This window comes from Geotrypetes seraphini, chromosome 8, assembly GCF_902459505.1.
Source record: "Geotrypetes seraphini chromosome 8, aGeoSer1.1, whole genome shotgun sequence".
Classification (NCBI taxonomy): domain Eukaryota; kingdom Metazoa; phylum Chordata; class Amphibia; order Gymnophiona; family Dermophiidae; genus Geotrypetes; species Geotrypetes seraphini.
In genome coordinates this window covers 45,635,271-45,653,139 of record NC_047091.1, presented here as the reverse complement: position 1 = coordinate 45,653,139, position 17,869 = coordinate 45,635,271, and the positions used below count along the sequence as shown (strand labels likewise).

At 45.1% G+C, this 17,869-nt stretch overlaps 1 protein-coding gene across 1 annotated transcript in view; it reads left to right on the top strand.

The window, feature by feature from the left end:
• The window catches only part of LOC117366161 (peptidoglycan-recognition protein SC2-like), a 129,376-nt gene extending 112,846 nt beyond the window's left edge, over window positions 1–16,530 (top strand). Inside the window, exon 5 of the mRNA XM_033957332.1 lies at window positions 16,173–16,530. Coding sequence (XP_033813223.1) covers window positions 16,173–16,357 — 185 coding nt within the window. The 3' untranslated portion in view covers window positions 16,358–16,530. The remainder of the gene's footprint in view (window positions 1–16,172) is intronic.
• Window positions 16,531–17,869: the final 1,339 nt, after the last annotated feature.

The following is a 17,869-nucleotide window of genomic DNA, read 5'->3' as shown; positions in this document are numbered from 1 at the left end:
ATGCTTTGTATTTTATTATTTGATTTATATTACTGTCTGCTGTCTAACCAGAACCTGTTTTGTCTTTCATTTTTCTTTATTGACTTATTTCGCTGATCTATAACTCCCTTTTTAAGGAATTTTATTTTTAACCTTTTGGAACACAGTTTGAAAAATTCAATGTGCCTATTACTTCCCTTAAATTTTTCAACTACTTATTGTTAAATTTTTTCTTCTCCCTGTTGTTCTCACATTTATGTAACTGCATAGAACTGAGATGCATTTTGCGGTATATAAATAAAGGCTTATGTTTTGTTATTTTGTATGTCGAAATATGTGTGTTATCTGTGATTCGCTTTGTACAAGGCGAACATAGAAACATAGAAATAGATGGCAGATAAGGGCTACGGCCCACCAAGTCTGCCCACCCCAATAACCCTCCCCTACCTTTCTCTGTGAAGAGATCCCACGTGGCAATCCCATTTTGACTTAAAATCAGGCACGCTCCTGGCCTCGACCACCTGCAGTGGAAGATTATTCCAGTGATAAACCACCCTCTCGGTGAAGAAGTATTTCCTGATGTCATCGTGTAGTTTCCCGCCCCTGATTTTCCATGGATGCCCTCTTGTTGCCGTGGGGCCTTTGAAAAAGAAGATATCCTCCTCCACCTCTATACGGCCCGTGAGATATTTGAACGTCTCGATCATGTCCCCCCTCTCTCTGCGTTCCTCGAGTGAGTATAGCTGCAATTTTTTCAGCCTTTCCTCATACGGGAGATCCTTGAGCCCCGAGACCATCCGGGTGGCCATACGCTGGACCGACTCAAGTTTCAGCACATCTTTGCGGTAATGCGGCCTCCAAAATTGTACATAGTACTCCAGATGGGGTCTCACCATGGATCTGTACAATGGCATAATGACTTCAGGCTTCCGGCTGACGAAACCCCTACGTATACAACCTATGATTTGTCTAGCCTTAGATGAAGCTTTCTCCACTTGCTTGGCAGTCTTCATGTCCTCACTGATGATCACCCCTAAGTCACATTTTGCTACAGTCCTTTGTAGGATTTTACCATTAAAGATGTACGTCTTGCATAGATTTTGGCTGCCCAGGTGCATGACTTTACATTTTCCGGTATTGAAACTGAGTTGCCAGGTCCTGGACCAGTGCTCCAGTAGGAGTAGGTCATGCACCATACTGTCAGGCATTGAGTTTCCGTTTGGCCCTGTGCTTTGGTCTGACATGTTCCTGCCTACTACATTGCATACATAGGCCCATACATAGGCCCAGGCTCCATTGGCCCAGGCAAATCTGGTAACCACTCCTGCTGGACCTTCTGGATGCTCCCCCAATTCCACTGGGGGACCATCCCTCTCTTGTGTCTCAGCAGAATGGGCAGTTACTTCATCCCAATCTACGCAGTCTTAGTTTGATAGCCTGGAAATTTAAAGTTCAAACCTAATACATTTGCCAGTTTCTCAATCAATGAAAATGGTCCTTGTGGCATTCTGGGAGATCCTGCTGGTACCCAGGGCCGACGGGAAGAGGCAGACGGAGCTGCAAGCAGTCAACGCATGGATGAGGCGCTGGTGTGAAAAAGGATTCCACTTTGTGCACAACTGGATGACGTTCTGGGGGAAGAGCAAGCTATAAAGGAAGGATGGACTCCACCTCAGCAGAGACGGAATGAGGCTACTTGCAAGCAACATAAAGCGAGAAATTGAGAAGTTTTTAAACTAGGAAGAAGGGGAAAGCCGACAGTTGACCAAGAGTCGACGGTTCGAGAAACGGTATACCCAGAGGATACCATACAGGAAGATTGCGGGGAAGACTCACCAGATCATAGGCAAGATAGAAATCCTGATGGATTGAAAAGAATACAAGAGGGAAAGAAATGCAAGAAAGTAACAGGCCACAAACTCAAGTATATGTACATGAACGCAAGGAGCCTAAGGAATAAGATGGGGGAATTGGAAGCAATGACAGAAAAAGATAACCTTGACGTCATCGGCATCACAGAAACATGGTAGATCGAGGAAAACGTCTGGGACACTGTGCTATCAGGATACAAGCTATACCGCAGAGACAGAGTAGAACAAAAAGGTGGGAGTATTGCCCTATACATCAAAGAGGGAATCGAGTCTACCAGAGAGAACACACTGGAAACAAAAAATAAGGTAGAGTCTTTATGGGCCAAAATGCTGGGAACAAATGGAACAGAAACGAAGATCGGCATCTACTACCGATCACCAGGGCAGTCTGAAGAAACTAATGGAGAAATGACAGACGAGATTAAACACAACTGCAAGGGAGGCAACGCAGTTATCATGGGCGACTTCAAATATCTGGGGATAGAATTGAACCTAGGCACCTCCGACTGCAGTAGGAAGACCAAGTTCCTGGAGTTCCTGGAGGCTGGAGGCGATTGCTTCCTGGAACAACTTGTCAAGGAAAATACAAGAGGAAATGCAATTTTGAACTTAATTCTAAATGGACTACAAGGACCTGCGCAAGGTGTAGAAGTTGAAGGGACGCTGGAAAACAGTGATCACAATATGATCCACTTCAAACTGAACACGAGCAAAACATCGAACCAGAACGACTGCCACGGCACTGAACTTCCGAAAAGGGAATTACGAAGCGATGAAAATCATGGTGGGGAAGAAGATTAAGAAGAGGACAAGCACTGTAAAAGTACTAGAGCAAGCATGGTCCCTTTTTAAGGACACAAAATCTATATATACCGCGTATCAACAAGGGATCCAAGAGGAAAAAGAACAAGGAATCGGCATGGCTCACTATAGTAGTGAAGGAAGCGATCAGAGACAAGAAGACTTTGTTTAAGGAATGGAAAAGGTCAAAAACAGATGAAAACTGGAAAAAGCACAAACAACATCAAAGCAGGTGCCATAGTGCAGTAAGAGGGGCCAAAGGAGGCTACAAGGAAAAATAGCCAAGGAGGCAAAAAACTTCAAATCGTTCTTTCGATATATTAAGTGAAAACGACCCACGAAGGAAGCGGTGGAGCCGTTGGATGACCATAGAATAAAGGGAGTACTAAAGAGGACAAAGCCATCGCCGGCAAACTGAACACATTTTTTATGTGTATTTACCGAAGAGGAAATATACAAAATACCAGAAGCTGACAGACTATATGCAGGAGACAAAGTTGGGAAACTAACATGGTTGATGGTCAGTCTAGAAGAGGTATGCAGACAGATAGGCTTAAAAATGATAAATCCCTGGGACCGGACGGCATACATCCAAGGGCAATCAAGGAACTAAAAGGGGTTATAGCTGAACTGCTCCAACCAATAGCCAATCTGTCCATCAAATCAGGAAGGATTCTGGAAGCCTGGAAAGAGGCGAATGTTACGCTGATCTTCAAGAAAGGTTTAAGGAGAGATCCGGGAAACTACAGACCGGTGAGTCTGACCTCAGTACCGGGAAAGATGGTAGAGGCGCTGATAAAGGACCACATCATTGATCACCTTGATGGACACGATCTGATGAGTACCAGCCAGCACGGCATCAGCAAAGGAAGATCTTGCTTGACGAATGTACTGCACTTCTTCGAGGGAGTTAACAGGCAGATAGACAAGGGTGACCTGGTCAACATTGTATATCTGGATTTTCAGAAGGTGTTCGACAAGGTCCCATATGAACGACTACTTCGAAAAATTACAAGCCATGGAATCGAAGGTGAAATACTCACGTGGATTAAAAACTGGTTGGCGGATAGGAAACAGAGAGTGGGGGTAAATGGACAATACTCAGACTGGAAAAGCGTCATGAGTGGAGTGCCGCAGGGTTTGGTGCTTGGGACCGTGCTCTTCAACATATTTATAAACAACTTGGAAATTGGTACGATGAGCGAGGTGATTAAATTTGCAGACAATACAAAATTATTCAGAATAGTGAAGACACAGAAGGATTGCAAAGACCTGCTTGAGAAATGGGCTGCGACATGGCAAATGAGGTTTAACGTGGATAAGTATAAGGTGATGTATGTTGATAACAAAAATCTTATACACGAATACAGGATGTCTGGTGCAGTACTCTGAGAGACACCCCCCCCCAAGGAAAAAAACTTGGGAGTTCTGGTGGACAAGTCAATGAAGCCATCTGCGCAATGTGCGGCGGCAGCATAAAGGGCAAACAGAATGCTAGGAATGATTAAGAAGGGGATCACAAATAGATTGGAGAAGATTATCATATACCGGGCCATGGTACGCCCCCATCTGGAAAACTACATCCAGCACTTGTCGCTGTACATGAAGAAGGACATAGTACTCAAATGGGTCCAGTGAAGAGTGACTAAAATGGTTAAGGGGCTGGAGGAGTTGCTGTACAGTGAGAGATTAGGGAAACTGGGCCTCTTCTCCCTTGAAAGGAGGAGACTGAGAGGGGATATGATCAAAACATTCAAGATAATGAAGGGAATAGACTCCTCCAGGCCCTTAACCATTAATTCTTATGACATAGTACTTGAAAGGGTCCAGAGAAGAGTGACTAAAATGGTTAAGGGGCTGGAGGAATTGCCGTACAGCGAGAGGCTAGAAAAACTGGGTCTCTTCTCCCTTGAAAAGAGAAGACTGAGAGGGGACATGATCAAAACATTCAAGCTAATGAAGGGAATAGACTTAGTAGATAAAGACAGGTTGTTTACCCTCTCCAAGGTAGAGAGAAAGAGAGGGCATTCTCTAAAGTTAAAATGGGGATAGATTCCGTTCAAACGTAAGGAAGTTCTTCTTCACCCAGAGAGTGGTAGAAATCTGAAACGCTCTTCCGGAGGCTATTATAGAGGAGAACACCCTCCAAGAATTCAAGACAAAGTTAGACAAGTTCCTGCTGAACCAGAACATACGCAGGTAAGGCTAGACTCAATTAAGACACTGATCTTTGACCTAAGGGCTGTCGTAGGAGCGGACTGCTGGGCATGATGGACCACTGGTCTGACCCAGCAGTGGCAATTCTTATGTTCTTATGCCCTTCTACTAGAAAATCCTATTAATCTAAATGGAAACGTTTTTCTATCTGGTCACATGACCATCAACAAAATCCTCTTTTTTGTCCAATTGACTTTATTTTTCCATATTTTCTACATCTGTCAAATTCTGGTCTCAAATTAAACTCAGTCCAATTTCATCTTGCAGCTATGTCGGCCTTCCATACTGTGACGGGGCCAGGGGTAAGCCTAGCGCTGGCAACCCGGCTCCCGCCCCAGGTGCAAGTATTAGCACTCTTTGAAGGGCCACTCTGGGATAAACACAGCAGAAAAAAAAACTCCACAAATAATTGCTAGTTCCAAGTTTTATTCCCCAGTTCAAAGGCACTGGTTCTAAGGCAGCCACACCAGCTGATGAGGCTTGGAAAAGATTTATCCTAAACAAAAGTTCTCCTTTATAGCAAGTCCATGCTTCATTAAAGAAAGAAAAAACAAACAAAATTATTTCCTTTTAAGCAGGCTTTCTCTTTCTCCTGGTTATGCTGCCAGGCTTTAACATTTCTGGGCAGCCTTCGGGTTTCCTGAACCCTAAATATCAGCGTTTAGCTGCACTCTCTTTAGGCTTAGAACAATTACTGTTTTGTGCCTTCGGTTGTTTCAGGAAGTTCTCCCCACCTGACTTCCTGAATTATAAATGCCCCCACTACCCTCTTTATTTCAGGGCAGGGGCTGGGAACTAGAGAGTTGCGCGGGGACAGAAATCCCACCCATCCCCGCCCGTCCCCATCAGGATCCTCTCTGTCCCCACCCATCCCCGCAAAGAATTACCTCCATCCTCTCCCGTCCCCATAAAAAACAGCAATTACTTCTGACAGGATCCACAGTTTCTTTTGTGTTTGCGCTGCTGTTTTCCTTGTGGAATCTCTTTGGTGGAACCCTTTTTTTTGTTTTCTGTTCAGGTAATTAACTTATAAACCCCCTCTTTTACTAAGGCTGACTTGTCCATTATATTATATGGATGAACCCTGCTTCCAAAGCCTTCCATCTCCGTGGGAGTCCCGTTGGCTAGAGGGGGGTCCTCGTGGGAGTCCTGTGGGCCAGAGGGGGTCCCCGTGGGATTCCCGCGATCCCCGCTCCTGTGCAGACCTCTACTGGGAACCATCCACCCTTTGTTTTACTGGTCTAAGATTCCCCTCCCAAAGTTCCCACTATCAGGGATATGCAATGTCAAGTCACTGAATCCACTCCGGGCTTTACTTCTCCCTTTAAGGTTAGCTAGCATTACCCATCCCCCACTTACTAGGCTTAGCTTGCATACAGGGGTTCTGGTTTACTTTCTGCTACTAACCAATCCTCACATTCATCCCTCAAACTCACATTCATTATACAGTCCTTTCTAAGGACAGAACTGTAACTTTTAAGTACACTAGACCATTATTTCAGAGCAACCTTTAATTCCCCTCCCCAACACTGTACCTTACTGACCCATGCTGCAATCAGACATATAGTCCAAGGCTTTAGGGCTGCAGTCCATGTCATTTCTCTCAGAGATGTCTCCTTCTACCTCCATGAGAGACTCCTCACTTTCTGAATCTGGATACAGGCTGTCCTCTGAAGCAGCCTTTGGAAAGCCCTGCTCCTGGAGCTTTTCCCTTTCCCTTAGCCTCTACTTGGGAAACAAAGTTTTGCTAGTCTGCTAGTTTGCTGTGGGTCTGGGAGTTTCTTAGCAGAGGGCTGTAAGATAGAGCTGCTAGCCTTCCGTTCCCTGCTCTATGAGGCACGCCCTTCCCTCCAAGTTCCTGATTGCTTCTGGGTGTTCTCAGCTGCCTGTGATTTATTCAGCTGGGTAACTTTCACTCCTGCTCTAGCCACGTTCTGCCTGTCAGCTCCACACCGTTCCTTAACCCTTATTTGGGACAGCTTTCCTCACCAGAGGTTTAGCTAGAGAATTACCCAATGAGCTATAAAAGGGATTATAGTGCCCTAGAACATGTAGTCTGCCCTTCTTTGACACCTTTTCTCCATTCTGTCCTGCCTGCCTGATCCTAGCACTGGGAACAGACTTAATGGGCAGCTACCTTGGCTTAGGAATAGGCACATTTGGTTTGGTGGCAGGGTTTAATGCAGGTTTTAAACCACTACAACAACAACACACTCCTAATTTGCCAAACAAATCCTAAACTAGAAAAAACAAGAAAGGCAACCAAGTCACATCAAGGTCTGCATGGGGGAAGCTCACAGTATCAAACTTGTCTCACAACTTATAAGCCAAATACAGTGTAACATGTCAAAAAAGCATGTCACACTGTGTAATGTTATAGGGCGCTCTCAGTGTGAACCCTCAGTGATAGGAGCACAGCTCCGACACTTCACTTCTGGGTCAAGGCGATAAGCCTCCACCCGCACACCATCATCGAGTGCCCTGTGTGTGCAAGAATCAAACCAATCAACAATCAAAGTGAGTAAATAAAACTCAACACAAACGACCTGAGCGACCCCCACACAAACCCTGCCAGCCAAACCCCCTCAAAAAGCACGCACAAAATCACAACAAAATCAAAAACCATACCAAAAGGTGAAAAACATATCCAAAAATAAACAATACTTATCCAAAACTGTCACACAGACGGAAAAACCGCGCCAGGAGGAAAGGTTCAACCGCGCTGGTTTCGGGAGGAGCCCTTCTTCAGGAACCTGGCCTCCAACAGAACACGAGCAGAGAGGAGGGCTGGAGGGCTTTTTTGACATGTTACACTGTATTTGGCTTATAAGTTGTAAGACAAGTTTGGTACTGTGAGCTTCCCCCACGCTGACCTTGATGTGACTTGGTTGCCTTCCTTGTTTTTAAACCACTGACAGGAACTTCCCTGTCATAATACTTATGTAAACCCTAAACCAGTTCCACATCATCCACTTATTTCTCATTTTATCAGAGGTCTTAATAATCTTAGACTTCTAATACAAGACCTTCCTTCAGCATGGAACCTAAATTTAGTTTTGGATATTTTAATGCAGGACCCATTTGAGCCATTGGAATCTGTTTTGCTTTCTTTCCTTACTTGGAGAACAGTTTTTCTTACAGCTTAAACTTCAGCCAGAAGAGTTAGTGAACTTCAAGCACTTGTCACATATTATCCTTTTCTAATTACGAACTCATCCAAAATTTCTTCCTATGGTCGTCACGGATTTTCATCTCAACCAAACTATAACTTTGCCTTTGTTTTTTTCCTCCTCCACATTCCTCTCCAGCAGAGCAAATGCTCCACACATTGGACTGCAGGAAAGCTTTGAATTTATTTTTTTTTTACCTCAAGGCAACTGCTACTTTATGACAAATAAACCAGCTCTTCATTTCCTTTAATCCAGCTACCCAAGGAAAAACAGCATCAAAAAGAGCTCTCTCCTCTTGGATAGCACATTGCATCAAGTTTTGCTACACAAGAGCACAAATTCAATCGCCTGGTACAATTGGAGCTCATAAAGTACGAGCTACAGTTTTTTCAATAGCAAATTTAAAGTCCATTCCTATTAAAAGTATTTGCAAGGCTGCAACTTGGTCCTCTGTGCATACGTTTACAAAGCACTACTGCCTGGATTAGAGTTTGGCACAAGATGTTCAATTTGGTCAGTCAGTCTTAAGGAACCTGTTTGTATTGTGACCATTTTTTCCATCACCCATCTCTGTTGTTCAGCTTGGGACTCACCTTCAAGTGTGCCTGCATATCCCCTGCTTTTCTCCATAAAAAGCAAAGTTTCTTACCTGTTCTCCATAGACAGCAGGGGAATGCAGCCACACTTGCCCATTCTTCATCTCAAATTCTGTTCATTGCTAGAGACAAAACTTACAGACTGAGGGGAGGATCTGTAGATATAGGGACTCCTGCACAAGCCCAGTAGCTTACCTAGATAGGGGAGAGCACTGGCAATCAGACTCAGTCAAAGGACTTCACCTTTAAATGTGGCTGCATTCCCCTGCTGTCTATGGAGAAAAGCTGTTACAGGTAAGCAACTTTCCTATATCTGCACTATGTGAATATCAGTGTCAGGATTTACAGGTGCTCCCTGACATGGGCTTGATTGAGCCAGTGCTCTCTCTTACTCCCTCATTACTTATTTCCCCTCCAAAATGAAAATAAAGAAAGGTAGAAGCCTCTGTTGTTAATGTGCATTATGTATACATGTAATTTGAAAAACAGCAAGCATACATGTAAGTTATGAAACATATAAATAGCTGTGTTCCTCCATTCAGTTGTTCATTGTGACGGAGTCTATAGGACCTTTTCCCCTTTGGTAGCGGAATGTTTTTTGTTTGAGGGGGCCCAAAAGCTTCACCTCGGACCCTGCCCACATAATAGTATTAATTGTAATAACATTTTTTCCATTCATTTTTCAATATACACACAATATAATCTTATTAACAATACATAATGGTTAACCACAAAATTAAACTACCCAAAGCACACTGTATGCTTTTCAACATTCATTCACTACCAGAATACTTGGCCTTGGTCACACATGCAGAACACAGATAACCCCTAAGCAAATACAGGACCACAAACTAAAAGTACTGTGTTTCCCTGAAAATAAGATCTAAGATGATTTTCAGGGTAGGTCTTAATATAAGTCCTACCCCTGAAAATAAGCCCTAGTCGCCGGCAGCAGCACTCCCCCCTCCCCCCCCCCCCAACCCATCTCTCCCTCTGACCGCGAGACAGAAAGAAATGTAGCTTATAACAAACCGACAGTGTTGGCAGCAAGCTAGACAGGCTCCTTCGTGGCCTGGGCCGTTCCTCTGCTGCATCGCTGATGATGTCATCAGCAACGCGGTAGAGGAACAGTCCAGGCCGCGAAGGAGCCTGTCTATCTTGCTTCCGGCGCTGCCAGTTTGTTACAAGCTACATTTCTTTCTGTCTCGCGGTCGGAAGGAGAGATGAGTCGGCGCAGGGGAGGTGCACGGAGGAGGGGGGTAGATAAAAATATGCTACACGGGGGGATGGGAGGAAGGGAGGGATAGAAGCTGCAATGGTTCTGCTGCACAAGGGATGGGAGGGGGGATACAAGCTGCAAGGGTCCTGCACAAGGGATGGGAGTGAGGGATAGAAAGATACTGCACAACGGGATGGGTGAGAGGGGAGGAAAGATGTTGCACATATGGAGAGAGAAAGAAAAGAGGAAGAATTGGGGTGAAGGAGAAGGGGAGATGACGTACATGAAAAAAATAAGCCCTACCCGAAAATAAGACCTAGTGCCTTTTTTGGGCCCTGAATGAATATTTTGGGAAAACACAGTACCAGTATATACAGGCAAAACCCTAAGATGCAAGACACTGCATGCAGTTCAACACCAGAGAAATAGAAACAAATGAATTTCTTCCTGAGCAGTACAAAATATAGACAGCAGATGTAAATTCTCAAAACACACACATTTCAATCACTAAATTGGAAATCAAATCATTTCCCCTACCTTTGTTGTCTCTAACCATCTTTTCCCAGTCTTTAGCTGCAAATCCTTCTGCCTGTGCTCTTAACTCTGTATCCAGGGACTTTTTATCCATTTGCTGTTTTTTCTCTCCTTCTTCACTTTCTGCCCTACATCCATCTTTAGCATTAACTTTTAAAAGTCAAATTTCTTCCATTTTTCTGCTTTCTTCTCAAAATTTATCTACTTTTCCATATCTTACCTTCCCTTCTATCCATGTGTACCATCTCCTCCCCTATTCCCATCTATCCATAAAAAGCATTTCTTCTTATCTCATCCCTGCCATACCCATTGCTATGCACCATCCCCTCCATCTTCCCTTCCTTTCCATCCCTGGTAACTATCTCATCCTTCTCTCTCCCTCTCTCGTGGTCAGACATTTCTGTCTTTCCTCTTCCCCCCTCTCATGGTCTGGCATCTCTCTCTCCTTCCCGTGGTCTAACGTTTCTCTCCTTCTCTCTTCTCCTTCCTGCAGACTGGCATATCTCTCTCTCCTCCTTCCCTTCCATTCCCTGGTCTGGTAACTCTCTCTCCTTCCCATTCCAGTGGTCTGACATCTCTCTCTTCACTCCTTCCATCACCCTTCTCCAGAATCTAACATTTTCCCTTCTTTGAGTCACCTCTCCTCCCTCCAAAAGTAACATTTCTCTTGCCCTCATCTTCACCACTGTCATGTCCCAAAAATTCTCCTTCTTTCTTCCTTTCCCCATGTATGCCATCTTTCTTTCCCTCCTGCTCCACACACCTATGTACAACAATTCTCTTTTTCTCTTCCCTCACCCTCTGGCAGCATTTCTCTTTCCCTCCCTTCCTACTACCCCACTCATGCATCTCTTTTTCCCTCCCTTCCTAACTTCCAGCCCATGCAGCATCTGTCCTACCTAAACCCCTCCCAGTCTATGCAATATCTGCCCTTCTTGCTTTCTAAACTCCCCTTCCTCGCAGACCATGCAGCATCTGTCCTCTCATTCCCAACCCCAACACCCCCTTCCCCTTTCAGCTGGATCTTGTGGTATGACTTCTCCCAAGTTCCCAACTCCCCCACCTACCACCTCCCTGCTGCTGTAATTTAAAATCCTCGGGCAACCAGTGCCGCTATGAAGCCGGCTTCCTGCTGTCGGCCTGCCCCCAAAGTATTTTTTCTGCAGCACTTCCTCTTCCTACCTTGTGTTGCCGGCTGCCCAAAAATTTTAAATTACAGCGGTGGAGAAGTGGTAGGTGGGGCAGTCGGGACAGCCATACTTCCGAGTTCCAATTTGGGGGAGGCCTTGGCCCCTGTGGTTCCCCCCTATTCTGGTGCCTATACTTACCCCTTCCTCTGCTGGGTACTTCCATAAAATGTCCGAGCCACCTTAACAGTAAAGGCTCTACTACACCTGGGATAGAGGAAGGCAAAGGTGAGGAGTTGAGGGAACAGCTGCAAGGATGATAAAAGGTAGGGCGAAAGGAAGAGAAGAAAGCCCCGGAAATAGAAGGAGGAGAAGGATTTCTCACTGCAGCTTGAGAACTTTAAAATGTGGGCTTGGCTAAGGTAAGCCACTTGCCTGTTGACTATACTGGAAGCCTATGCTGAAGTATGCCTGGCACCATTTTAACAACTTTCAAAAGACTGTTATACTTAGTGTTTGGGGTGTGACAGCACAACTAAAGCTAGCATTTGGGCTAGAAATCCCAGGAGTGCTGCAGACTCAGCTTTAGATCTCTAGGAACTTGTCTCCTTACTTGAGCTTGCAGTTTTTAAAGTGTGTCTGCCTGTGTATGAGGGTTGAGCTACTTAGAAGTTTATATTCAGGAACCACTGCCTCTACTACATATGATGGTGCCATGGTGGAATTTTGGGCTCTGGTAATACAATTCAGCCACACTTCTTCAGGGACTTGGGCTTCAATATTATAAGGGAGTGTTTTGTAACAGACTAAGGAGGTTAGTTCCATCTTAGGTAGAGAGGAGTATAACAGCTAGCATGCGCTGGAAAAGCAGGATTTTTATGGGAGGGCGGGGATAAAGTGACACCTCCAGTACAGCAGGTAACTGACAGCAGCAGGGAAACCTGGACTGGGCAGAAGGAAAAAAAATACACACTTTTAAACAAATCCACATTTTTGCTTCCTGATAGATGTGGAGTTGCAACAGAAAGGATAACTAGGAGATTATGGAAGTCTGGATAAACTGATACAGGTGATATTGAAGGGCCAGCAGTAGCAGCAATAGCAATTTATACAGGCCCAGTTGGGCTAGCAGCAGCACCAACAGGGAATTATGCTACAGAAGTATGTAGAGTTTGCAGTAGGCTGTGCAAGGTCAGGCACCTTAGGACCCCATGCCACAAAATTGCCTCACTAGGACCTGTGATGAAGAAAATGGCACCGGAAGATAACCTAGCATATTTCCTGATCAATTTTGAGAGGATTGCACATTTATCAGGACGGCCCAAAGTAACACGGATAGCCTATTTGGGATAGCTTATCTGCTAACTGGTATCAGTCAGACTACCTTCCAGAATATTACTTCCACAGGGTTAGTCACCTATGGACAGGTGGAAACTACCATTCTAGAGAGGGCTGGCTGTACTCCATAAACCTATTAGCAGTAGTTTCAGAGTTTCCTTGTAAATGAAAGAGAATGCCCAAGGTTTATTCTATCGACTTAAGGAAATAGCCTGGAGATGAGGAGAAAACTGAGGACCTGAGGAGAAAACTGGCATAGCGATAACAAGGGTAGTACTCTTAGAGCAGTTCCTAGAGAGGCTACTCCAGTACTTGACGCAATGGGTGCGGAGACACCTCCACTTGATCCTGGAGGGGGCAGTCAAAACTGTAGAGACCTTTTATCAGGCACAGCCTGAAAATGAATGGGACAAAGAAAGCAAGAGTCCCGTGAAAGGAAGAGAAAAATCTGGACCCAGGTTAAAGGATCAAAGTTTATCTTCAGGCCCAGGATCTCTGAAGAGGAAATCAGAACTTGGGAGACCCTCACCTATCAAACCCCAACCTCTAGGAAGGGTGGACCCCTTTTAGCCAACTTCATTGAGGGCCTCCCCACTCTTTGGAAACAGGGGCACAGATTGGAATTCTTCCACCTGATTTGCATACAGAACCAAGGGCTATCATCCTGGAGGCAAGAAATGTCTGATAGAGATGGAGCTAAATGGGAGTTCTTACCAGGTGTTGATAGACTCTAGCAGTGGCAAGATTCTAGTGTACAGAGGAACCATGAATCAGCTACAAATAAATTATGATCAGACTGTGGTGGTATCCTGTGTACATGGGAATCACCGATTTTATCCTACTGCTCAAGTGTTCATCAAGACCCCAACTGGGGATGCTCATCTGGAAGCAGTTTTGCCATAGCTTCCTTATCTCATTGTATTGGGACAGGACTTCCCAAAGCTTGGAACTATTTGGGGTCAACTCACTATGACTGGGCCAGAAGATAAGGAGGAATCATTTTCTTAGATTTTTTCATTGGAAGACCCTGACCTCTATGTGGAGAGCCCAAAAGTGCCTAAGTCATGATGTCAATAGCAGCAGGAAAAAAGTACAGGGTCCCCTGCATCTAGGGGCTACCATTGAAGAGGATCAGATGTCAGGAGATGAACAGATCGCCCCAGAGCTGGGAGTTAGTCTGCCCAATGGGAGCAGGGTGGGCACCCAGGAGGGATTTAAACAAGCTCAGGCAGAAGATGAGATCCTTATAGAGGCCCTGGCCTGAGTGGTGAAGGTGGATGGGAAACTCGTGGGTGACCAAAACCCCTCTAAAATATCAGTCCCATACTTTATAATTAAACATGACCTGGTATATGGAGTAGACAAGGGAGTCTTAGAGTGGGAAAAATAGAGCAGTTACTAGTTCTGCAGTCCTTCCTTAGACAGGTAATATAGTGGTTCCATAGTCACCTACTGGGAGGCCACCTGGGAAAAGAGAAAACATGGGAACATATTGCTGGCTCATTCTTCTGGCTGGGAATGTACAAGCAGATAGAGTTTTTCTGCCAATCCTGCCCAACCTGCCAGTTGAACAATCCTGCAAGGGTGCCACCTGCCCCTCTTGTGCCTATGCCCTTGGTTAACACCCCATTTGAAAGAATGTCAATAGATTTTGTGGGACCTCCAGAGTGTGCCGCTTGGGGCAATAAGTATATCCTGGTCATCTTAGACTGTGCCACTTGGATGTGCAGACAAATACATGTTCCCTTCTGCATGTATTTTAGAAAGGACTTGTGTTAGTATATCATTATCTGAAATACTGCTAGAATTGTACATGTCCCAACCTGGATGTATCAGTTCCAGTTTTGTAAAAGATGAAGAAAAACAACAGTGGAGATGAACGGTTTATTGGAAGTTTCACCGATCCAACATGGGCCATGCTTTGGCTATATAGCCTGCATCTGGGGTCCAACCACTGACTTTGTAATCACCACTGCACTGAGACCATACTTGCAACTTCCAGTGCAGGGAGAATGTGAAGAGGTCACATAGACATCAACTTGATCACCTTCAGATTTACGTCTTCATTGAAACCAACAGAGGACCTTCAGTTCACTTTCAGCAATAGGTTTAGAGTTAGGTGAAATGCACATGTTCTGCTGTTATTTTTCCCTGGCATTATCCACATATTCTTGAGAGTTTTCAAATGTATTATCTGTACAGTAGAATCTCCGACACCCACGGGGATTGGTGGATACTGGATAATTAGTTTTCTGGTTAATTAAGAGTGTGTTAGAAACCTTGTCTAACACACTTTAAGTTCCCCCCTCCTCCCTTGCCCCAAAGCACCAGCGCGGCAGCAGTCCTGAGCCGCAAAGCCCTCCTCCCTCCCTCAAGATCCAAAGTGGCAGAAACAGGTGGAGTCCTGAGCCGCAAACCCCTTCCATCCCTTTCTCCCTTCCTTACCCGAGTGCAACCAGTAAGCAGGAGGCAGTCTCAAAACAGGCTGATCACAGCCAGCCCTGGCAGGGTCTTTCCTCTGATGCAGTGGAAGTGAGCCCACTAAGGGGCTTGAGGGAGGGAGTCAGGAGGTCTTTGCAGCTTAGAGCTGCTGCCGCACTGGTGTTTTGGGGCAGGAGGGAAGGTGTTTGCAGCTGCTTTGAAGCTTGGGAGCTTGAGAGAGAGTGGAGGGCTTTGTGGCTCAGGACCGCTGCTGCCCTGGTGCTTTGGGGCTGGAGGGAGGGGTGTTCACAGCTGCTTCAGGGCTTGAAGGCTTGAGGGAGGGAGGATTTGTGGCTCAGTATGCTGCTGTGCTGGTGCTTCGGGTCAGGAGGGAGGTGGGGTTTGTGGCTCAGGGCTGCCACCATTTGTAGTTCTTTGGGATTTGAGTGAGGGAGACTTAGGTTTGCAGCTCAGGACCACTGCTGTTGGTGCTTCAGGGGACATTTTTTTCCCTCAATGGCAATTTTTTTGCAAGTTTCGTAAGAGTCCCAATTAACTGAGACTCTACTGTATAGTGTTGCTATAAATTTATGAATAGTACTCCAGATAAGGTATTCATTTGGATAGCAGCTGCCAATATCAGGCCACATTATCTTTTTTTAATACAAGTAGTCTGAGGCAGAAGTAATCAGAGAAATATCACAGACTTTTTGGGATGAGGTTGTGGAGCTATGGGCATTAATAATTTGTTGGGCTGAGCCTCAGTCATCATCTCCCTGACACATGCTACTGTACTCACTGAGCAGAAGCTCCTGGGACCCAATATCCTTATTTTAGGACACATATTGTTTCTGTTCTGGTTGTGGAAAATCACAAATGATTTGGTTTTTGTTTTCCAGAGCAAGTCCCCAATCCAGCAGCCATAAATGCAGCCCAGAATCTGATCAAGTGTGCCATAGAAAAGAAAGTCTTAATACCTTTCTACACGCTGAAGGCACACCGCAATGTATATTCAACAGCCTGCCCAGGAAATGCACTCTACAACATCATTAGATTCTGGGACAGGTTCAAAGCCCAGTCTTGAATAATCTTTAGTTATGGCCATTCTAATATCATCATCTCCTGCATTGCTGCACTCTCCTGCATGAGCTGTCACCCAGAACCACAGTCAGATATACTGAAGAACCAGGCATTCTCTAATCACCTATAATGCTATTCTTTCTCTGTAATTCATCTTCTAATGCTAATAAATGTAGATCTCATGAAAAGCAAATCTGTACTGACTATTTCATGACTCATGTCTGTTAGTTCCTTGATGAGAACAGAATAGATAGGAAAGGAAATCTGGACTTTTAGCCTGTCTTTCCAAGGCTTGAGGTGGTATGTAGCATTTTTTTGAATTCACATGAAAAAGTTTGTTGCCCCAAAAAACCTTGCAACATTGGAGGTAATTCTATAACTGGGCAACTCCATTTAGGTGCCCCAAAGCTGTATGATAGGTGCCTATTCTACAATGGAACCAAGGTGTCTAGCTTCTGTCCTAGAATACTATTGTATTTGTGTACCTAACATTTAGGTGCCCACATAAGAACTTAAGAATAGCCTTACTGGGTCCATCAAGTCCAGTAGCCCATTCTCATGGTGGCCAATCCAGGTCCCTAGTACCTGGCCAAAACCCATGGAGTAGCAGTGGCTTCCCCCATGTCTTTCTCAACAACAGACTTTGGACTTTTCCTCTAGGAAATTGTCCAAACCCTTCTTAAAACCAGCTACCTTATTCGCTCTCACCACAACCTCTGGCAATGCGTTCCAGAGCTTAATTATTCTCTGAGTGAAGAAATATTTCCTCCTATTGGTTTTAAAAGTATTTCCCTGTAATTTCATCAAGTGCCTCCTAGTCTTTGCCATTTTTGACGGAATGAAAAATCAATCCACTTGTACCTGTTCTAGCCCACTCAGGATTTGTAGACTTAAATCATATATCCTCTCAGCTATCTCTTTTCCAAGCTGAAGAGCCCTAACCTTTTAAGTCTTTCCTCTTATGAGAGGAGTTCTATCCTCTTTATTATCTTGGTTGCTCTTATTTGAACCTTTTCTATTGCAGCTATATCTTTCTTGAGCTAAGGAGACCAGAATTGAATTCAATACTCCTGATGAGGTCGCACTATGGAGCGATACAGAGGCATTATAACATTCTTAGTCTTGTTAACCATCCCTTTTTAATAATTCCCAGCATCCTGTTTGTTTTTTTGGCCGCTGCTGCACATTGGACAGAAGGTTTCATTGTACTGTGTACAATGACACACAGATCCTTTTCTTGGGCGCTAACCCCAGGGCCGCCATCAGGGCAGTACTACCAGTCCTGCATTCAAGGGCCCGGAGCTGACAGGGGGCCCGGGCTCCCCCAGGGTCGCAAGCCTCCTCTCCTTCTCCTTACCTGCCCTGCCGCAGCACACAGCCAACCGGAAGTCTTCCCGATGTCAGCGCTGACGTCGGAGGGAGGACTTAAGCAAAGCCCTCCCTTCCTCTGACGTCAGCGCTGACATCGGGAAGACTTCCGGTCGGCTGCTTGCAGCAGGGCAGGTAGGGAAAAGGC